This window comes from Bemisia tabaci, chromosome 3, assembly GCF_918797505.1.
Source record: "Bemisia tabaci chromosome 3, PGI_BMITA_v3".
Lineage (NCBI taxonomy): Eukaryota > Metazoa > Arthropoda > Insecta > Hemiptera > Aleyrodidae > Bemisia > Bemisia tabaci.
The window spans coordinates 22,305,298-22,328,804 of NC_092795.1; the positions used below are offsets into that span (position 1 = coordinate 22,305,298).

The 23,507-nt window shown below is 40.8% G+C and overlaps 1 protein-coding gene across 4 annotated transcripts in view; it reads right to left on the reverse strand.

Annotated features, from left to right (window-relative positions):
- The window catches only part of LOC109029975 (discoidin domain-containing receptor 2), a 259,641-nt gene that overhangs the window by 21,847 nt on the left and 214,287 nt on the right, over positions 1-23,507 (reverse strand). For all 4 annotated transcript variants that reach the window (XM_072298024.1, XM_072298023.1, XM_072298022.1 and 1 more), the window contains 2 exons: positions 12,587-12,763; positions 8,204-8,337 (listed from right to left, as the gene is read on the reverse strand). In XM_072298024.1, the coding sequence (XP_072154125.1) occupies positions 8,204-8,337; positions 12,587-12,763 (311 nt within the window). The remainder of the gene's footprint in view (positions 1-8,203; positions 8,338-12,586; positions 12,764-23,507) is intronic.

Sequence of the window (23,507 nt, forward strand, 5' to 3'; positions counted from 1 at the left end):
TTAGATTCGTACCTTGTCTAGTGGTCCTTTGCGTGAGGCGCCGTGGCATACCGCTGTGCGCGGCGCAGTGGCGAGCAGCCAGCGCGGGATGGCGCCTACAAACCTAACGGGATACTTCAAGCATTGCGCAATGCGTGAAGTATCCCCGTTAGGTTTGTAGGCGCCAATACGCGTGCCGCTCCGCTCCGTGTTTGTCTCTTATATTTAAACTCGCGGATTCAGCGTTTTTTAACTTGTAGTCAATTATCAGATGATCATGTAGGTAGTAAAAATGATTATAGTGTATTAATTTTAAAAGATTAAAGATAATTTGTTAGCCAGCTTGCAAATTAATGCCCATACTTTGAGGACTCTTTCCATGGAATAAATTTAATATCAGAAAGGTTGCAAGATTTTCGGTCCTATTTTTTGTCCATTAAATTTTTCGTCCAATGTATTTTGTCCACGGGTTTTCATCCTCAAAATCTCGTCCAAGTGAAATTCGTCCTGAACTTTATGATAGGAAATTTTGAAACATTGCGAACGAGATACCTGTCTCCATAGTAGTACCGTCAACATTTTCATTTAAAGTCACGTGAGCTCCAAAATATAACATGACGAAATTCACTTAGAAGCGTATGCCTGAACGTAGCTGAAAATTCAAAAATCCCGCCACAGAATAAAGGGTGGAAGAAGCAGCCGACCTCTAGCGGGAAAGACCTGAAACTCGAGTTCCGATGGTACCCGGTAGGGCGCGCCACCGGGACAGAGCACGGTGAGAGTTGCTGGGAAAGCTAATGGGCGGACGTTTCATAATGAGGGTTAGTGTATGAAACAGTCAACACTCGTGATGCTTGAGTACGAAGTGCGTGAAATGTGAAATAGAGACTCCTCTGAGAGCGCTTTCCTCTTGCGAGACATTGTCTCGTTCGGAGCGCGAACCTCGTCCTTACTCCTAGTTGTCATGTTTCGAGCTGAATTTCAGGCTTTTTTTGTGAGGATACGATAAAATGAGGAATACTCACTTTTCACACTTACTCTTTCTTCAGACAAAAACTATGAAATGAGGGAGCAATTTCCTTACAAGTCACGTAATTAAAATGTTGAATGTCGCATGTTAATTGTTGTAATATGATGTTAATGTATACATTGTGCGTATACAATGTATACATCGCATACATGCGATGGCAAATGTTTCCGCCTAGCACTACTACTTGGAACTTGGAATTTTATGTTTTAAACATGCAACTATACGTCCTCCCCGATGGACTTTTACGCCTACACGATAAGTTGAAGGCAAACTAGCATCTAAAGTGTCTGTACATTCCTACACTGTTAAGCGGGCGGAGTATTATTGGTAATGACACAAATTACACAACAAATTAAAAGCTCACTTTTCTTACATGCAACTATACATATTCCCTTGTGCGCATTTTGCCTATTCGAAAAGTTGAAGGCGAACTTGCTTCTAAAATTGTTTTCGCACACTGCAAAGCTATTTACTGGACAGCGTAGTAGCGACAGTTTCCGTCCTTTTTGTCTTACGCTCTAAAAATACAACTTAGACATACTGGATGTACTTTCTAGTGCGCGTTTTGGCCTACTCAATAACTTGCAGGCAAAAGTTCGACGAATTTTCTTCCACTGACTGGAAAGCGAATTTTTTGGTAATGAATGTTTGAGCAAATTGAAATCTTAACGTTCTTGACAAACACATATAACCATCGTCTTGTTTTTTTTTGTTTCAGTGTGGCGCTCGATCACTTCTGAGAATGCCTCACAAGTCTGTGATATTCAACAATCAAGATACGATTCTGAGAAGGCGTGATTATCCGATTCTGCCGAAGCAAGAAAGCCTCAAAGCCTCCTCTCGAGAGTATGCGCGGAGCGCGAGCACATCCTAGAGCACCCCCGTGTCATTAACGACTGGAAATGCAGCCGGAGAAATTAATTACAGGATCCTCGAGCCGATGTAACAGAAAGGGGTCGTCGGAGATACGCGCTCCGGGGATGAGGACGAGAGGCAGGGCGCCCGGCTCGGTGGCAACAGGGTCGAAATTACCGTGTTCTACCGTCGATTGCGCTTACAGTGCTTAATTAACCATTCAAATTGGCCGCAGTGCTGCCCATCTTGAGCACTCCTGATTTCCCCCGATTTGAGGCGAATAGTGACAGGCAGACGTGCTCCATTCACCGCATTCTCGATGCCAAGTTGATGGTGCTTAGCTCCATACTTACGGCTAATGCACCCAGCTTGGCCACTTTGGCGTGATTTGGGGGTGAAAGTGGTTGCGCAACTTTTGTAGGAGGATTAAAATTTGTCTTTGGAACGGGGGAGGTCATTAATATATTTGGACGTGTTTATGCTAAATGGAACTGTACGCAAGTGGAAGGATGGGATGTGCTCGTGGCGAGCTGCATAAGAAACAATGTGGTCAGTGAATATACTTTTTGAGAAAATGGAAAAGCGGGATTTTCAATTAAATAAAAAACTGAGCGCTAACTCGTGAGCCGTGGGTATGTGCCAAGAGCCTTGTGGACAGGGCTCATGAGTAAAAGGGCACCGACCAAGACCGTGACGCCGGCCAAGTTGCCGCTGACGTCACTGGCGCTTAAAGATCCCCATTCATTCGTATGGCCCTCAACTAACGAGTACACCCCATCTTTCCTCTTTTTCATAATTCCATTTAGCATAAATACATCCACTTATTTGTGGACATCCATGGAAAAAGGACCATACATGGTTGCCGCAGTCAGGGATTACCGGGAAAACTGGGAAAGATCAGGGAATTTTATAAAGTCAAGGAGATTGACGAAAATTTCAGGTAAAAATTTTAATTTCACCTTCGTTACCAATCTGAAATGGGTTCGACGTTTCAAACGACAAATCCGCTCAAATTAAGAGGCTTGGTTCTTGATTTAAGCAAAAATCCGATTGAATCAAGAGTATTTTTTCTTGTCAATGTTTTTAAGAGTCTGGAATCTAGATTCAATGTGTTTTTTCCAGTGCAAGGTGATTTTCTGGCTTGAGTGAAATTCCTTTGACGATTATTGGAACATACGTTGGAATCGACGAGCGTCGAGGGTCGAGCGCGTTCGTCGGGAGGCAAACGGAAGCGGAGACAGTGACGAGCATTCGCCGCGAGCGAAAATAAACGTGCCACTATTTCAAATATCATGTTCTCGGCTCACGCCCTCTCTGTCAACAAACACCCTTGTCGTCAAGTTATGACCTACCCCAGCGTCTTCCGTTCCTCCCCCTCCTTACTTCCCTCTGAGCGCATACTTCAATTTTAGATACTCCATCCTTGATTTTCCACGTGGGAACCACTTGACGAGCCCCTTTGTCCGATTAAAACAGAGACAGTTCTTTTTTGAGACCCCCGTACCAACGATCTAAGCATGTAATCGGGGGAGGCAAACGTTAAGTTCGAAGGTCAATGCTAATTTTCTCCTAATGAAGATTGATGAGCAACTAGTTGAGCATAAACTCGCCAAATGCTGACTGATGAGTGTCGGGGTGAGTACTTTACTGGGTGAGGTTTTGCAATAAGGAACCACTATCTCTGGCTCTTCCATGATAGCACATTTCTGTATGAGGGAAACCAATAGCATTTATGTTGTTTCTAAAATTGGTCATAAATAGTGATTCCTTATACTGCAAAATGTGGTCCAATTGGACGTATTTTTGTCAAACGGAACTATGTGCATTACGACGTGAGCCCTGCTATGCATATATTCATATGGGTCTTAGGGCTCTTGTCTTAATGCACATAGTTCCGTTTGGCGGAAATACGTCCAATTGCTAAACCACATGCTGAACTCTAAGGTCATTAATCATAATTGGGCGAATCTGCGCGTCCACTTCCGAAAAAAGTTGCTCTCATACCATAAAATTAGGAAAGCAAAGTCTGAAAAATATATTGTCCCCATTGAATGAAAAAAGTGACTTTTGTTGGAGATGGACAACTGATCGATACATGACGCGATGGTAAATCAATAATGAAAGTTGTTATCAGGGAAAAATCAAGAAACGTTATTTATTCGAATTTTTAATGCTCTGTTTTTATCCTGCACTGTGGATCCTGTAAGAATTTGAAAGGGTCATTAGTTTTTCTTCAACACATTAAAAAACAGCCATTGTTCTGTCTCCACTGACGGAGATTTTGAAACCTCAAAATCAAGATACATCTGCGACTTTCGAAATCGATATGTTCTTCACGGATCATGTAGTCATACCATTTAAGCACGGATAGTTAAAAGTTTTCAAAAAAAATTTGAGGCGAAAGCTCTTTGTTTAACCGTATTTATTAATGGGAAAAATTAAATCCAAAGAGAGGAATTTTTGGACGAGCTTTTAAAAGTGCAAAAACATCATGAAATCGTTGCTCATTCTTTTTCAGGAACAAAGAGAAAAGAGGAAGGAAAACAATCTATGGCGACGTTTTCTAAATCTTCTCTATGATTAATTTCTCTAAAAACACTAAAATGAGAGCATCTGACGTTTATTTGCTACTTGTTAGAAAAAAAACTGTATGATAGGTCATGAACAAAACTAGAAAGAGAAAAACGTAAAATCCTAGAAGAATACCATTTTTCTTTTTAAAAAAAGGAAAAAAGATGACGCCAAGTGGGAACAATTGGCGGGAAAACTAGCTTGAAATGACAAAAAAACTCCCTCAAAGGGACCCACAGGCCGTATTCCAGCCATTTGCCAGTTTCCTGCATGAGCCTGATTCTCTTCACAGCTTTTAAAACCCGGGCTGTGTTCTACTTCCTTGGGCAGTTTCTGATGCGGTGAGTGGAAAAGGATTATTCCACCCAATTGTCAGATCTACTTTTGCTTAAACATCGACAATTTTTAGAATATGGGTGCGCGTGTCAAGTGTAACTCCTTATGCGGCAATAATTTCGCAACTGCAACAACTTATGGAAAAATCATACACAAGGCTAATTTTCACGATCGAGTATGATCAAAAAATAGCAACCAAGGTAAACCGCAAAACGAAATGCCTTTCGATGGAAGATATTGAAATTTTGATTCATCCTACTGAATTTTTACAAGGACATCTTGGAGGGATAATCAACTTAGAATTTTAGCAATCATTGATCAAAAAGCAACGAACCATATTTATTTGCATTTGACTTATACCAGTTCTTTGATTGCAAAGTTGATCTGGGGCGAAATCCATTCAAAACGCATACGATGTTCGATCACCCGTTTGTTTCACTCGTGGGTAATTTCAGAAGGACCTTCAAGTCAGATTTACGATGCAATCCTTGGCGGGTGCTTAGAGGGTCCGTGCAAGAAAATCATACAGACAATCTCATTTATTAGCATTGACATCGTGTGACCATGATATTTATAAAAACTTTTGTTTTTAAAAAAAAAAGAATAAAAAAGAGCATAGTTACTTGAAATGAAGAAAATTAAATTCAGCTCATTGTGAAGGCTTTTTTTTTCATCGCTGTGGTATTTTGCTTCTTCCTTTTTGATTTACACACTGAGAGCTTTTGTGCGATTACCCTTTTAAGATCAAGTATGCGCTTAAAGTCAACTAAAATGTCGCCCTACATCGTCATTCCATTTGGTTTTTCGGCCCGATCTAGCAACAATACCTACAATTGACGCGGACGCCGCAATTTGGGGCTCTCAATTCTCCACTCGGACGCAAATGTCTCCCCTTTCTCACCCTACCCAATTCCCAGATGCCGCGAGCCCCTCGAGTATTCTTTCCGAGAGAGAAAATTTAAAATTTGCCGAGAAAACGTCAGTTGTAAGAGAGATTCAAAACTCTATTTTCTGGTAGCCAGCGGCGAGTGCAACTTCAATGAATTCTAACGTGCATCAGCTGCGGTTGGATTGGTGTTAGTGAAGCCTCCTAGCCTCGCCTTCCTCTCTCCGTCCCTCCGAGGAAAAAAAGTTTAAGTCCCAGATTTTGAGCATGAGAATTTGAGGCTGAGAGGATATTTCCTACTTTTCCATTAAGAAAACTCGATACAGGCAATCATAACAACCCCCACCCCATATTGCTTTTAAACCAGTTACAAAAAAGTAACATGAATTCTCAATAAAAACATCTTCATCCTTTTTCTTATACGATTGACGTAAAATATTCGAACAATTTTTTTCAAAAACGGTCTAAGAATTCATATATTTTATTCCCGTATTGTCAGTTTTGCATTTATACTCGTCTCGTGCTTTTCCTCTGTCTTAAAACTCGAGGGAAGTAGATAGTTTTGATAAAACTGTGTCAAAAGAGATGCAACAAGTTTCTACTTGTAAATTTTATGTAAAATGTCTTCATGTTCCGTGTGATGAAGCTCAATATAACTTTATTTGGACCCTCTTTTTAACCTCAAGAAGTTTAAAAGGAAATAAATTTAATGCTGACAACTCAATACATGATTCGATGATGAGTTTTTAATTTTTGCTTTGGAGACTCGTAAGTCGTGACTAACTAAAGTCGTAAAATGACTCCGCAAACGCCTCAAAAACAGACTCTGCAATGACAGTGCCGCTAAAGAAAGTTTAAAAGTCCACTCGTGAAATTAACAACCGCCTTTGAACCGGCGAGAAAGTCGACGAATCAGAGTGCTTATTGGCTTACAGCAAAGGACTTGACAAGTCTAATCACCACGTAACTTGCTTCCCAGATATGACGTTGGAAATCGTCTCATCATCAATTTTTTCACCGCTATGGGACTTACTCAGCTGCGCGACTGGAATAACCTCAAATCATGGCGGAATTTCTCATTAAATATACGTTGTTTTGTGCGAGTACGGGAAGGGAGCTAATAAAAAGGCGGAATTGCAACCAGGTTCGTAAGTTCCGGCGGATAGACGCCCGTAAAACCACTTAACCTACATCTCGCTTCAATTTCAGCCCGTAATTTATTTCCGCGAATCGCCGTTCGGAGAAGCAGTCGAATTAGTTTAATAACACTAAGTACACGATGCGGATTTCCATTTACGTCCAAATCGCTTTAAAGATGAAATTGCGGGCAAACTTAAAATTAACGCCATCCTCGGCTGAATTTACCTCTTTCGATTACTTCGCTCTCTCGATGCGGCTATTTATACGCGCTAGCATCTTCGATAAAGCAATTTATCGCGACGATTCCGCGTTTAATTTATGTTTTTAACTCGATAAGTTTCGAGTTTCCCAGTGCGGAAACGTGCTCTTGAATCACAAAGTCTGTAAGTATTTTCAAGGCAAGCAAAAATAGTTCAGTTTATTTTTCGCGTTCTCTATTTTTTTATAAGGGCGCAGTCGCCTGTTGACAGCACATTAAGAGAAGGGATCTTAAACTGCGTTGAATTACGTTCTGAGAGAGATAAAAATAACTGTCCAGATCTATGTAACGCTTCTGATTCAAAATATATCTTGGTTGCACTGGAAAAAAAACACATTGGATCTAGAGTCCAGGCTCTTAAAAACATCGACAAGAAAAAGTACTCTTGGTTCAATCAGAATCTAGCTTAAATCAAGAACAGGCCTCTTAATTTAAGCGGATTTTGTTTTGATTCAAATAAAAATCCGATTGAATTCAGAAAATTTTTTCTTGTCAATGTTTTCAAGAGTCTGGACCCTAGATCCAATGTGTTTTTTTCCGCAGTGTGGTATGCTTTTCTTTTTTGTGTAAGAAAACTAGGATGAAAATTTCGGGTACATCGAGAACAATTTCGGTCTTTTCTCTTGAATACATTCATATGAAAAAACAGAGACGTAGCTGGACATTTTTTTGAAAGAGATGGTTAACGATCTAAAATCTTTCATTAGTGAAAAAATTTCCAACATTTCTCAACTTCAGTCGAACAAAATGTAATAACGATCGTAATAAATTATCTTCCGAGGGACAAAAAATGTGGGTCTCGTGGTCATCGCCTGCACTTTTGTACCTAAATGTATAACGTTGGAAAATTGATCGGGATAATTTTCATACTATCATTTAGCATTTATTCATTTGCTCCTCACTTACAATCCTGTACATCATTGAGACTCGAATAAGGGCAGGAAAGCGTTCGCGTGCTCACCGGCGATCGGCGACTCGAAAGCGATCAAAGCCGAAAGCGAGTGGAATACAGATTCGCCTCATTAAATATTTCGCGAACTCGGTTTGTATTTATTCCGAGTGGAGCAGGTAAATTCGGCAATTTAGATACGAGGAAATAAAATATTCACGCGGGTCGGGAAGAGGGAAAAGGGAGAGGGATGCTTACCTGAACACCTTTGCTGAATAAATTATTCGTGAAGAAGTGGACGGCGCTGAAATTACGGACCCGCTCGAACTCCACCACCATCTCGAAGCTGTTTTTCGGGAAAGAATCCTTGCGCCAGCCTACCCAACCGCTTCCTGAAACATCCGCAGAGGGAAACGTTAGAGAGAAAACGAGATTTGTGTTTTGGTGCGTAAAGCTCCTTTGTAGGGGAAAAGCGGTCATCTGTGTACCGCTTTTTGATCGGTTACGCAGAGCAAACCTGCACCAAAAAAAGAATGAAGTTGATTTAACATTCAGGATGTGAAAAAAGTGGGCGAGAACTTATAAAATGCTAAAGTACCCACCACAGCAGTTAGTTTTACATTTTGGCATTGCTAAAGTAACTGCTGTAGTGGTGATTCAGCATTTTATAAGTTCTCGCATGCTTTTTTCACATCCAGAATGTTGAATCAACTTCTTTTTTTTCGGAGTGCATCGAGCCAATACGGTTGTACATAAACAAACAAGATCGCAACGTCACTAAACCATGAAGTTGACTTCCGAAATCATTCAATGGGATAGAAACGTAGGCAACTTAAGAAAACCATCGGATTGACTTACAAAATAATTCGATGCAACTGAAGCATATCGATTGTGAAACTACCATGCACGTCTCTCGGTTAAAGACGTTGTAGACTTCTTGTTCTGCTTCATTATTTAAATGGAAAACTGCTCAATGTCGATTATTGAAAATTTCCGTAAGTTTTTCTCCAACGAGATTTGACAAAAAGCGTTTTAGCCTCAGTTTGACGAACTACCTACAGGAGGAGTTCTCAGGATTTTTCCATACCTGGCCCCGTCGCTCGACTTTTCGCGGAAACTTCAATCCCAACCGAAGAGACTTGGTCAAACTTCGAATTCCCACCGATCGAAAGGGGTTTGACACAACGTTTTTATCAAACTTCGGTTTGAGTGACACTGCGGGGTTTCACCGTAACATAGCCACTGAATCCGTTTGTTCGCTTTACAAATTTCCAGACGTCTCGTTTTTAACGTCAAGCCCGCGTCGCATGCGAGCGTCCTGGCGTCCCGTGACGTCGGAGCAACGTGGCAAAAGCATGGAGCTAACAAGGCGTCACGTAGTGCGGCGAACAAGCAGCGCAAATGGAGCGGCGGACAATTTAGGGCCGGAGCGTGGCATTAGCCGTGGCCTAGGGTGTCAGAGGGGGTGGGAGTAGGGGGTGGAGGGAGGGGGCAAAGGCAGGGCGAATTATTGCGTCTCACGGCGGATTGAGGAGATCGGAATTATCGGCCGACGCGCCGCGACGCCCCGGCCCCTGAGAGCGTCGATTCTGCACCCGCAACGATTTTGCAAGGCCGGGCAGGAACCGCGTATCTTAAAGCTGTTTTAATAGAGATTATACGCTGTTTTTTATGAGCGATACTCTGTATGCGTTATGTTGGTTTTAAAATCGCGTATCTACATACAGTTCTTAATCGGAGATAGATCGTTTTCTATACATCAAATAGGTGAGATTGTATCGATATCGATTGGTCCCACATGTAAACATAGCCTCAAAAGTCAATCGAGTAATCTGAGGAAACGGGGTTTCTCTGATAGATTTTTATAATTCCAAGTTTTTTAACAGTCGCTAATGTAGACCTCTCTGAGCCAACTAACTTTAAACGCTTTTTTCAATTTTTTTTTCACCATTCTGAACGCATTTCTGAAATGTAGTTCTGAGCACATGCTATTTTGTGATCCCAAAAGCAACCCAGAAATGAACTGAACTCAACGACATCGAGCGAATGCTAAAAGTCATACACTATCGATCAAACTCCACAGACTCTTTGATCTTTCGAGAGAAAAACTTCTCTGCGTCGAGTGAAGAAGTCACGGGGGAAGTTGCATAAAACGTGCAATAACTCTTGGCCAGAGGAAATAAATTGAGTCGATCGAGAAAACTTCTCTAATGCTTTCCACGTGAGTGTACCTAATATGTTTTGCAAACACTGCAGGACTCACTGCGAAAAGTTTTGCCGGCAGTTCAAGTCTATTACTTGGAAGGAACAGCAGTTTTCTAGCATGTATACTTCGGGAAAAGAGGTTCAACGGAAAGCAGCTACATGCTGGGCTTCATGGAAAACAAAACTGTTTTTGTCCCGGCATTTAATTTTTCTTAGGTTGAGTGTAGCTGTAGAAGTTCCGAGTTGTATGGGTAGTATTTCTCATCTTATAACTAGGAACTGGAGATATTTTCTGGGAAAAAACCGCCAGAATCATTACCAGTATACACGAAACGCGAACGTAGTATTCTCTTGATGAACTGTCAATACGCGGAAAAAGAACCAATTATATTGTCGTAAAACTATTTTTCTAGTTCCCAACGCAAATTGCTCTTCTTTCCCTGCTCCTTCAATTGTGACATTTTATAAAGCTAAAAAGTATTTTTCACGAGAATTTGCAATTAAGTTTCATTTATTGCGCAGAAAAGGTTCGGTGAAAATTGAGACTGAATGCATGAAAGCATTAGTCGGTGTTACGGCGCACTGGGGCACTCGGCGATACCTAACCCTGAAATTCATTAGGGTAGAGATTTTCCGGAAGCTGGCGTCTCAATAAAGACTGAATGCTCAGAAAAGCATATGATAAGATAATGACCAGTATCAATGATTTAGTTCAATTTCTAAGTTTAGTCATAAAAATACGTTGAATTTATCATGGGATCAAGTCATTCGTATGATTTATAAAGATTGATTAAATTGATCGGGTTCGACTCAAAACCTTAATGTAAAGTACGAGTAATACATCTCTGTGACCCTTATAAGATCGACGTGAATAAACCATTGTAAGATTTACTCACACGCTAAGTTCCGAAAAGAATGAATTTGGATTGCATCGGTGCATTTCAAAATGTTGACCAGAGAGTGAATAATATTTCGGGGGGATGGGGTCAAAAATTCGTAGAAAAAAGCTTATTATCATTCATGAACGGTACATAATTTAGTTTCTCCCTTAAAAATGAGAGCAAAAAACAAACTGAAACTTCAAAAAAGGCGCACATTGTGATGATATAGAATTAATTTGTGATGATAGATAAAATAAAATAAATTTAAACTATCTGATTTTTGGCATGACAACAGGAAGGAGCTTTAGAAGAAAAAGGATTCGCGAGGACCGAGCGTGTAATCTGGAGCAAAGCAATTTTATGCTGTTTTTTGCCCCCACATGCAGCGAGCAAACATCTTAAAAGCCGTAAGGAACCACGAAGGGGGAGGGGAGGGTTTTTTCCGAGTGGCTGAGTAAATGAAACTGGTAAAAATTGGGGGCGACCTCAACTACTCGGAGAGCTGGAGGAGCTCTTTAACGGACAAAGAGGTGGGGTTAAATTAAGTTCAGTGAGATTAATAGTGTCTGTTTCTGACAACACCTAGGGTTTTTTCCTCCGGTCAGACGAGTATTAGATGAAATGGACCGAAACAATGTAGTGCTCGCGAAAGAAATTGTCAACGAAATAAACGAGTGATACTAGTTCACCTCCTCGGAGGAACAGGCCGTTTTTATACCGAACGCAATTTAAGCGAGCACGCACCATAAAATCGGGTTAGTGCTGTCGAGTTATTTCGGGGTTACATGGCGAGAGACGTTTTGCTAGGTGCGGTAGTAGTTGAGTTTTATGATTTATGATGGCGTTCTGGAGAATGATTTGATGCTGTTATTTGATGCAACAGTGCTTTTTGTATGCCCGCAACCGAGCTGTTTCAATATCCGGGATGGATTGGCGAAAAACCAAATTTAAAGTGAAAAGGAAAAAGAAAGAAGACAACTGGACCCTTGCTTGGGGAGATTAATTTTGCATCGTTTGGTACAAAAATCTTGAGACTACTATTTTAATACTATTTAAAATAATATTTTACCCTAGGAGATCAATTCGAAATTAAACTACAGTAAATTGCGAATTTTAGAAAAATACAGTTACAATTTGCCGGCGCTGTTGCTAAATTTAGAAAAGATTCACCTCCAAAACTGATAATACTATTTCTTAGAAAACAAATTGTGGCTAAAAATTTTGACCTAATGTTTTTGAAAGAATCTAAAAGCCCTTAAAAAAAAAAAAAAAAAAAAAAAAAAAAACTGATGATCGATATTTCTCACCCCTGTCTGATTTTTTCGATAGACCAAAACATTCGACCTTCCTCTAAGGGCCAATTTTATCGGAGGCTATGAGTGACACTCTTTTGTTCGAACTGCAGATGCTTCTTTACTTGTTTGGGCGTATCTGACCGTGCCTACCTCGTCCATTAAAGGCGAACCAACATGTTTTCTATAATTTTTGGCCTCGCTCTATCAAGCACGGGAACATGGAAATTAATACGAGTACCTTGGAGACATTTTAGACTCACCCCGACCGTATCCGATGTCCAATTTGAAGTTGTCGCCGCCGAAGATGCCGTCGGCGAGCCGACCCATGCCCCCCGACAGCGTCGCCTCGTTCACCTCGCCGTCGTACGTCGAGTCGCTCAGGTCCTGACCCGTGTCCCAACTCGGCTCCCGAGGGATCTGGTAGCTCACCATCCCATCTGCAACAGATTTAAAGAAAAGAAATGAGTCAAATGATGCTTGATTAAATAGGCCTGTTGAAAACTTAGCCCCTGCAAGAACAGGAAGTGAAGTAAGTGGTAGAAATGCCGTAATTAACACTGACCAAACAAACAATCTTAGATATTCAAAGTTTATACCAAGAGCCCGTATGTTAAAAATAGTAACAATAAAATTAACTGAGCCTGAAATTGAAGACACGACCTCAATATGTAAAGAAAAAATTAACAAATCAACTGATAGACCCCTATAAGTTAACCTTAAGGACAGAAGGGGGGGGGGGGGAGGTAAACAGTTCAATTAGTGCCGGCTCCCACCTAGAGCAAAAATAAGAGTTTTTTCCAACAGTAGATATCCCAAAAAGCATGATGGCAGCGCATTGGCAAAGTTTGAAATACACTCCTAACTTCACAATCTGCGCAAGGAATTTGCGTTTTTTTGAGCTTTCTGCTTAAAAAATTATACTACGGAGAGAAGTATCGTTCCATCCACCCCTGTGCACAAGGATTCTACACAATATTCAACATGGCCGACGCCAATCTGCAAAAACACAACGAGGGAGCCGATACGCCAAAGCCGCTTCACTACAGGCTTTATCATTTTCATGCTAATCATGTGTAAAAATACGCAAAAAGAGAGAAGAAAATTACTTGGGTTTATGTAATGTTTTATCATTTGAAATGACAAAAATTCCAACAACTATTACAAAAACTTCAAAATCATAAGTTGAAAATCGCTGACGCCACAAGTTTGAATAATCATATCAAACGCAGTGTGGCCGGCGCGGCGCGGGGCTGGCACGCACGGCCCGAAACGCATTGTAGCGCCTTACAAGACCGCAGGATACTCCATGCATTGCGCGTACAGCACGGTGCGAGCCGCGTATAGTTCAGTGCCTTACAAGTCAGCAGGATACTTCATGCATTGCACGTATACCACGGTGTGCGCTCAAGTCGGTGAAAAGTCGTACTTTATCGGTGTCGAACATATTTCGGTGTTTCCAATTTAAGAACAGTGCACACCGCGAGCTTGCAATCCTAGGATCAAAGAATTGTAGAGATTTTGCAATGCTGTATGTTTTCGGTGAAAATATAATTTTCCCCGGCCGCTTCGAAGAGCCAATTTCGCTTTTGATCTTAATTGCAGGGATTCAGAAATTCGGACGATGTTTTACTTTTTTTTTTTTTTTTTTTTGATGAATTATGAAAAAAAAAAGAAATTAAAAATGTGATTTCCATAGATTGAAAGGAAGACGCGAATTTTTTAAGTTTATTCGTCAATATTCATCACCAAGACGCTAGTTATTACAGCTGCCATCACGAAATTTCACGGTCCGATAGCTCCGCGTGAGGTCTCACGATGGAAAAGTGACAAAGTCGAGAAACAGTCTCTTAGGTTGCTGTTGTTGTGGGGTGGAGGAAGTTTACGGACAACTCTTAGAACAAAGCAAAACGCCGCTTGACTTAAATTAACATAGAGCTGGACCGAACCGACTATCAACTGCACTTTGCTCAACTTGGAATGCTCGGCTTAGCTCCACCATTCAAGACAAATGTTTGTCTCTCTCTCTCCTCCCTCTATCCGAGGTGTGCGCCGGGGTTGCCAGGATAGAAAGGTTATCGACTGCAATTTTGTTATTATTTGGGTTTTGAATGGGCAATACGAATTAAAAGAAGGGTTTAATAATAATAGTCTTACATTACATAGCTTTACATTATAACATGATTTTGGGTATTGGATTGTCTGGCCACATGGATGGGAGATCTAGTAGGTAGTGCCCACGGGGAAAAACGATTAGGGTACTGGACTGACTGATTGAATCAGCTAATTTACTCCTCGGGAATCTAGTATTTGCTACTAAATTCCGCATGTATCGCTGGACAGTCTAGCGAAATTTCTGACTCGGTCTGGACAGCTCGACGGCCAGTATCGTTCTTTCGGCGCGAGGTGGATTCTGAACATAACTTACTCAGATATAACTACCTAAAAATCGCATGTTCCGGAGCTGAAAATACGCATGTACTATGCAATTTTAAAAATCTCTAATAACGTTTTACTTTTTAAAATGAAACTGCCAAATATATTTTCTTGCAATTTCCTGAGGACCTAATTGAGAGAAAGAAAAAATAAATCACAGAACGTCTCAGAAAGACCACTCTACTCGCCACCACTGAGTTTTCTTTCAATTAACTAAACATGAGGGGAATTACGCAAAAGCTTAGATACGCATTTTTCGACTTTGTCCATCGATGTGCGCCGCAATAACTCCGAAGGGCATTCCATTGTCATATGAGCCCTAAAAGGCACGGTACTAAAAGGCACCAGGGCTCATTTGGGCGTATTTATATCAAATGAACGAGCCCTGGGACCCATAAGAATATGTGCTTATCAGGGCTCACGTCATAATGCATATAATTCCGATTGATAGAAATACGTCCATTTCAAGATGGTTTTCCGGCCAAGCAGTGTAGTGACAATACGCTGAGACCCACCTTCTCCCGAGATCCGGAATCCCACGCCACACAGTGGATCGAGTCATTGAGCGAGGTCGGATAAAATTTGGAAACTTCACAAGTTTATAACTCCGTCCACACAAAACTTTGAGGTTTTAAAAATGGTTCGCCTTTGGTTTCCTCGTGCAATTTCCTGCTAGAAGCACTCCGTAACATTTCAAATGTGACGAAATAAACGTCAAAATTTCCAGTGTTAGTCAAAAGTTTAATGTCCGACCTTCCTGATTGACTTGATCCACTGTGTGCCACGGAGAGACACGTAATCAAGGGATGACCCTTAACCTCCAAAATTTGACAACAATTCCGTCGGCAAACGCGCGGGTGAACTTCTCGAAGTCCCAGCCAGTCCGTGACGCCGGTTCCTGTTCCAGGGGTGTTCTCACCTTAAATTTCGGGTGCTGCGACGCTAAGACTTCCCGGCCCCGAGGCGCATTTGCCTCTGTTTATCTCCGATTCGCGATCCTCCCCCGACGCGAAGCTACGCACCGCGTGGCCCGGGGATGTTTGCACTCTTGTAACTTCGATAACTCCACCTTGAACTCTGTCTGGGAGTTGCAGGTCGGCTCTGGTCTCTGTGTAACTTATTCTGCGTTCTTGATCACGTCATGGGAGCAGATGCGTTTGTATAAAATTCTTAACTTACGGTAGGTAAATCAGACTGATTTAGTGGCTACGTTATTCGATATAATATCAAACCCTTGGTTCAAATGTAAACAACCCCATAACCTTGTTTCTGATTTGCTCCCTTAGCGCCACGGTGGTAAAATGCGTCCAAGTGTTTCTTAGAATCGTGTTTAATGAGTCTTTAATCAATGTATGACCGGCCAATGAATAAATTTTAATGAATTAACGCAATTAACTCATGAGGTTATGTTAGTTTGTGATGGTTTGAGCGAAGAGTTCGATATTATATCGAATGACGTAGTCTCTAAATCAGTCTATTACGGAAGTAACATCGGTGTAATTTTTTAAAAATGATCACTCATAGACTTGGTTAGGTGAGAATTTTTTTTTACTTCTGAATTACTGTAGTTAGTATGGATGGAAAGAAGGCATAAGTAGAAAGAATATTTAAAGGGGTCACGGCTGATTGGTTTGAATATGACATATTTGTTGGTTTTGAGCGCCTAGTGAAAGGGTGGGGACAGGGGGTTTTAGAGGAAATGAGGGAGTGCCAACTCCCTTAAGAGCTTTGGGAGGATAGGGTACTTAGGCGGCTAGGTGTCACAGAGCGTCAGAGAGCGCTTTGAGGACGACTTTTATGTACGTATGTATGTATGTAATTTCAAAGCTTGCAACCGTTTTATCCCTATCAATTTCCCCATCTATCCAGTGAGATTTTAAAAATGAGCACGCAGTTACAAATCTTAGCAAAAACTACTGTTCGATTGTAGAATCAATAATATTTACATGTTATAAAAATAAGTAAATATATCAATTTTGTATGACACTGAAGATTTTTGGGAATTTGAGGTCTTAATGGGTTTCAATTTGAATGTATATTTTAGTCGAGATCTGCAAAAAAATGTTTGCAATGAACAAACACTATGAATTTCAAATAAGAGCCCTCGGAATGTCCTTAAAAAAATTTCCGACGAAATTCGTGAAATGAAGAAAAAGCCACGAGATAACTTCAGGCCTAAAATTCATAACGGCACGTACAAAAAGCAGTGTCTTCTCTTGATTTTGATTCGCAGTAAAGTTAACGCAACGCCGCGCCGCCGCGAAACAAAGAAATTCCATCCAGTTTCCTAGAAATGTATGATTGTTCAGACACACTTTGTTATCTGCATTATTAATGCTTTCAGAGCTTTCACGTGAATTACTCGGAAGTCATCCAAAAAAACTGCTCTCAAGTAGAAACACTAAAGTTTCTTCCGTATAAAAAGAGGGGTCGTAAGTATCATAGTCCGCTCGTACGCGGCAACTAGACATCTCCCGCCGTTACGGCTTGATTATTATTTCTTTTCTGTGAACTCCTAATATTGCCTCTTTGACTCTTGAGAAAGATGATGAGAGCGTAAACTTAGCACTTAGGAAGAACACCAAATGAGCACATCGAAGGCCAAAGTGCGAAACAACGTATCTTCGTTCGCGACGTAGCAGACTTCCTGTCATACTTCATTTTTCTCTTATGAAATCTTCCTTGATTTTTCATCTCTGTCAACCGAATATATTCTGTATAAACATATATCAGCTATTAAATTGGGTTGTTCCTTCGAAAAAATAAAATAGAAGCGGATATTTTGAAACACCGCAATTGAGATGCTGCAATTCTGCCGTGCTAAGGAAAAACGCCGTATGAACCTTTAGGCGTTGCCTTTCTTCTAGTAAATAATCGATTTTCGGGAACATTTGAAAATATTTTTTCTTTCAATTTTTCACATAATTCTGTTCGCAATTTCACTTAAAGTTCCTGAAAATTTCAATGAAGAATATTCATAAATTTCCTCAAAAATAAACATTTTATTGAAGGAAATTTGGACACTCTCAAATGTTCATACGGCGTTTTTCCTTAGCATGGCAGAATTTCACTTGGATCATCAACTTTAAAATTAAACAACATTTTTATAAATAAAGTATTGAAAGCTGGTGAACGTTACGATTAAAGACATACTTTCAAAGACACTAAATTAATTTACGAAGAACATTCATGAAAAAGTTCAATGAGAAAATTCCACCATCCCCCCTCCCCCCAATAAACCTCGCATTTCATCGGAAGACATTCAGCAACGTCGATATGTTCATACGGCGTTTTTTCATTGGAGTAATCATGTTATAAATTTCGCATCCATGACGAATCGAACGGCGGAATATTCGCTTTTGAGAGATTGGCGATGCCGGACTGATATCAGATCTCTCAGCAGATTAAACTCCCGAGCCTGGCGAAAAAAAGACTCTTTTTCCAGACGGCGAAATTAAACCGTGCATGAGTCGAGTTTCAGTCGTACCGGGAGTTATTATTAGTCCCCAATGCTTTCAATCCGATGTGACAAAGGAGGAGCGTAAACTTGAGCTTTTCCCGGTGGCGAGGCGTACTTTGCGATATATCGATTAATATGCCATTTAAACCTATGGAAATATATCGATAAACAATGTGTTCGCAACGAATACCTTAATAATCGATTCTTAACCATAGCTCCAAATGGGTGATATCGATAATCGACCATTCACGCTTCGCCACTGACTTTTCCCTCTGCTCCACGTTTTGAAACTTCTGTCTGTTACTGTCTCGGGAAAAAATATCCGGTATCGTATAAAAATCGCGTTATGAAAAATATGCGTGCGGACGATACAGTTAGTGAAAAGAGAAGAATGCACAGAAAATTTGATTTTTCGTGTCATTGAAAGTGTAATGAATGAAAAAGGACACATTTAGCTTTTGTAGACTTTGTATTTTGTCTTGCTTTTGGCCAGCTGATGTATAATATAGTATTTTAGTGACACAATATTGCTTCAAAAGTTCTCCAGTCAGCTTCTTGTTGTGACAAAATTGGAAGGATGGTTTTTTAGGGGTTTCTTGTACTTTCAAAGATTGGGGGATTCTGAAAACTTTTGGAGGAATCAGAGATTTATTTTTTTCCTTTGATTTTTTCTCCCTTTTTCAAGAATTTATATAACATCTGGCAATTTAAGGGTTTTTGGAAGAGCACGAGAAAAGTGTTTCGTGAAATTGTTTATTTCCAGAGAAAATAATAATAATTACAAATAATAAAGTGTTCTTAAAAGTCAGTCCCTTAATCCTCTTTGAGTAGTTTTACACTTTTAGTAGTAGTAGTGGTAGTAGTAGTAGTAGTAGTAGTAGTAGTAGTAGTAGTTGTAGTAGTAGTAGTAGTTGTAGTAGTAGTAGTAGTAGTAGTAGTAGTAGTAGTAGTAGTAGCAGTAGTAGTAGTAGTAGTAGATATTCTCTAGTATCGTAGTTTACTTTATAGTAGTACTTGGTAAAGTAGAAACTAAAAGATCTCAATATCACCATATGCAACGCTAAAGGAAAATTCCGTCATACAGTCTTTTGATGAAATAGAGCTAATTTTATTTCGATAATTTTTCTGCATGTGTATCCTAAAAAGTGTAACACATGAAAGGCAAGTTTTCTTTTTAGAAAAAAATGAAACATAACTTTAAAATTTGAAATACTACGTTCAAAATACATGAAACGAATATTCCTAAAAAATACTACACATTCTCACAAACAAATCTGTTCATTCTCCGCGCACGGCAACGTCGTTAGACATTAGAGCAAGGCGCCTTAACTAGTTCAACCATTTAGTCTTGTCGGGGTACTCAGAGCGACACAAGCTCTTTCCTGCCTTCATTGTCAGCTCGGACGGAAACTAACTTTTCCCTGGAAGTTCCAAATACGCAAAAGAGGATTTATCCTGCAATTTAGCTGCGTGCCAGAATTGTTCCAAAAGCTGAGATAGGCATGGACCTGTTCTCTCTCGCGTCTCTCCGTGCGTTTTGACGAAGATGGAATACTCCGCGTAATTTGTCACACACGAAATCGAGATTTCCCGCTCGTCAATGACGCGCGATTGGGTGCATTGTTGTCTGCCTGGCTGGCTCTTCAACTCCTCCCTCGGGAAAATGAGGGGGTGTAATAAGACCCGAAGACTGTGCAGAAGGACCACGTTTCGTGGATATGGGAGGAACAGCTTGCTGATAATAATTGCGAAAATGTCTCAGTTCTAGATAATATTTAGTTAAACATGCTCCCAGAAGGAAGGTTAAAACGCAGAAAAACCTACGAGCTTGGAATCTAAGGTTTTTCAAAATTGTTTCCATAATTAGCTTTTTGTGCCTCCTTATGCTCTATGGACATGTCAGGAGAAACTAGGTCTTTGGACGGTCAGCCCGTCGTAATTCTGATAAAAAGGACATTTTTATTTTGTAATAACAATGTTTTATTTTACACACTCCTGTTATTGTTAAGGTAGTATATGAGTTAAAAATCTGTAATACTTAGACCATTTAGTTTGCTAAGCGAGTTAAAATAAGCTTTTAAAAGACTTTCGAAAGTTTCAAAACATTCCTGTACAATGTTTTCTGTATCTTTGTGCAAATAAAAAAAAATGCCCCCAGAAACAAAAGTGTTAACATGGTATAGTATTAACATTGACAATACCTCAACGTATTTAAAACCTCAACGTTTACTGTCAAATGCCCACTGCTGTGTTGCCTCGTCGGAGGCGCGCCTTCAATTCCGTATGATACCTCTTGTCTCACTACAGAGTTAGTTTAGTTGCGTGACCTAACCAAACCCAACTCCCACGGAAAACGCAGATTCGTATTATGCTGGTAGCTTGGTGTGGCTAAATCATTGCATGTGGGTCGGCCGTGGGTCCTTTATACAAGTGTTACTGTGGATGTGTCTGGTTTGTTTGATTGATTAAACGGGACATACATACAGAGTGTTTAAAAATATAAATCTGACTGCGGATGAGATACGACAATAAAGTGATCTTTCTAGTCGTCAAAGTGGTGTCTTCATTTTATTTCGTGTTTTTTTTTTTTTTTTTTTTTTTTTTTTTTTTTTTTTTTTTTTGTTTAAAACGGAAGTGAAAATCTGCTTTCTCCCGCACTGGATTGAGGGGGAACCAGATCCGTGGATCCAGTGCCCCCAGATCCGGCGGGCCCCGAGGGGGGGGTTCCATCCCCGCCCCCGAGTACCAGATGCCAATCGCGGCCCAGACCGACTGGAACGTCCCGGGCATCGCTGCCCGAGACCTCGGCCCGGGAGTTTTATTTCGTGTGCATTCCTATTCGGCTGCTACTATTTTACTGTGCTGTCTACATTGCAAGTTATGACTTTTCCAATAAAAAGGTCTTTTTTCAATTCTCTCAATACTTTTGTTTTCCGTTTACATGCTTTCACCAAATGTACATATTGACGTATTTCTGCTAAACGGAACTATGTGCATTATGGCGGTGAACCCTGTTATACATACATTTTCATGGTTCTCAGGACTCATGTCTTAATGCACATAGTTCCCTTTTACAGAAATGCGTCCATACATAAGTCGCTTTATAGCAATCCCTGGCGCTCCACGACACCTTATCTCCACTGCCTCGTGTCGAACCACAACCCTTCGGGCATCTAGCACCTGAACATTTTCTTAGTTTTACCCAATTCCTTTTTAAAATTACCTCAGAGACTCGCAGCCTAAAGTATACCGTTGCGTTGGCGATTCAAAGAAATCACCGAGAGATGGCAACATTCACGGAAAACAAAGCGAGATGCAGAGAGGTCGAGGCGAGAAAAGTTTCGCACACTGTCAGGCACTCCGAAGGACTCCGAGAGGAAAAATTTGCGAAGAAAAACCGGCGAACATTGCGAGGAAAACGAGGCAGACAGCTCAGAAGGGAGCGTGGAGGCGGACTTGGGGGTAGGGACGAGGGGGAACTACAGATGCGAGGGTCGATGGTGGTGTAACTGTTGAATTTGGGATAAGCGCGGTAAGACGGGCTTAACAGACACGCCAATAACTTGCCAAATCACATACAAAAAGGTTTATCTTTTTACCAGTTCTACTCAGGAGTGGTGGTGTCTCAGTGTGGCAGCCTCGCTACTGGACTTGAGTTAAAAAAGTCGAAGTCATTTTGAGGGGATACTTGAGTTTTATTTCTCTATTTTTGGATGGGAAGACTACTTTTACCTTTCCTTCAGAGGGATGGGGTTGCCACCTATTTTTCCTCCTTTTGTTTTCTTGTTGTCAGGGTTTTTAACTTTGATGGACCAGTCAATTAACGTTTTACCAACATTTTTAATCAAAATTTCTCAAATTTTCTAAAAAATGTGCAGACTTTGTGCATCAAACTGAATGAGAATCTTGTCAAATTACTTAAAAATTTATCCTCAGACGTTCTGAATATGATCTATTCCACTGAATACACAGATAATTTTCCTATTTTTTCCTTTTACTTTGGCTCGCATAAGATGTTTTTGAAAACTTGGAGTGGAGTTAGATTTCTTCCAATTCTTCGTCTGAGAGACAACGATACTTTACCAGTCTTCTAATGATGCACTTGTCGATAACTTAGGTAAAAAAATGCGCATTTTCATTCCACCGCTAACAAATTTCAAATATTTATCAAAAAATGTTTTTGAAAAAGAAACAAACGAGCTAATTTCAAGAGAACCCGTTACTCAAATTGTTTCCTTTTAAAAACAAAACCTGAGCAGAATTTTGTAATGCCCGAATCGGAATAAAACATTCTCCGACTTTAGCTTTATTTATATCAATAGTGTAGGATTAAGACTGCCTATCTGCAAACTGGTGATTTTTCAGGACGTAGAGAAAACTTCACCATTTCGGTAATTTTGAGGTCAGATTTGCAATTTTTGCATACATTACAGCGTCATTGCAGAGCTCCCCTACAGAATTGGAAACAAACAGAAATCATCAGCTTGCGTATTTCAAACTTTAGAATGCGGCAAAGTCCCAGACTCACACGGAGAAAAAAAACTTTGTACATGGGTCCTGAAATTTTCTGATCACACATCCGAAAACTTGAGGTCGAGCTGCCGACGTTCGGGTCAGGCATAGAGGCACTTCGGTATGTACCGGAGTACTTCAGATGTCTGACCCAAACTTTGGCAGCTGGACCTCAAGTTTTTAGATACGTGATCCGAAAACTGCAGAGATCCATATGACCTCAACTTTGGGTCCCACGCATGAAGTTTTTCTCTTCGTGCATTTTTGCCAAAATTGTCGGTTACGTGGTATTGTTCCTCAGCCATCGATATGTCTTCTTCGCAGACTTTCAATGTGGATGTAACTAGTTTGCCTTATGTTATCCACACGCTTTTCTTTCTCGAACCCGTTTTCCAAAGCAGCGAGGACAGGTGTAAACTCACGACGTCACCACTAACACCACCTATAGCACCAAGACGGACGTGAGGGAGGGGGGAGGGGGGAAAGCGGCTCCGTCACGGAGCAGCGCGGTTGTTTTGCGAAACAAACCTATCGATGGCTGAGCCGTAAAACTCGATTTGGTTCGGATGCAATTACCGGGAAAACGCGGAAGAGCCTTTTCCACCGCGGAGCAGCCGAGTGGGCGTGACGGAGCGCGACTCGGCGTGACAAATTCAATAACACGATGCATTTTCCAGCTTACAGCCAGCCCCGCGTCACAGTTCACGCGTCCCTTTGTTCTTCCAGGTGAGCCCCTGCCGGTCCCCGCGCAGTCGACTGCGAAATCTAATAGTTTT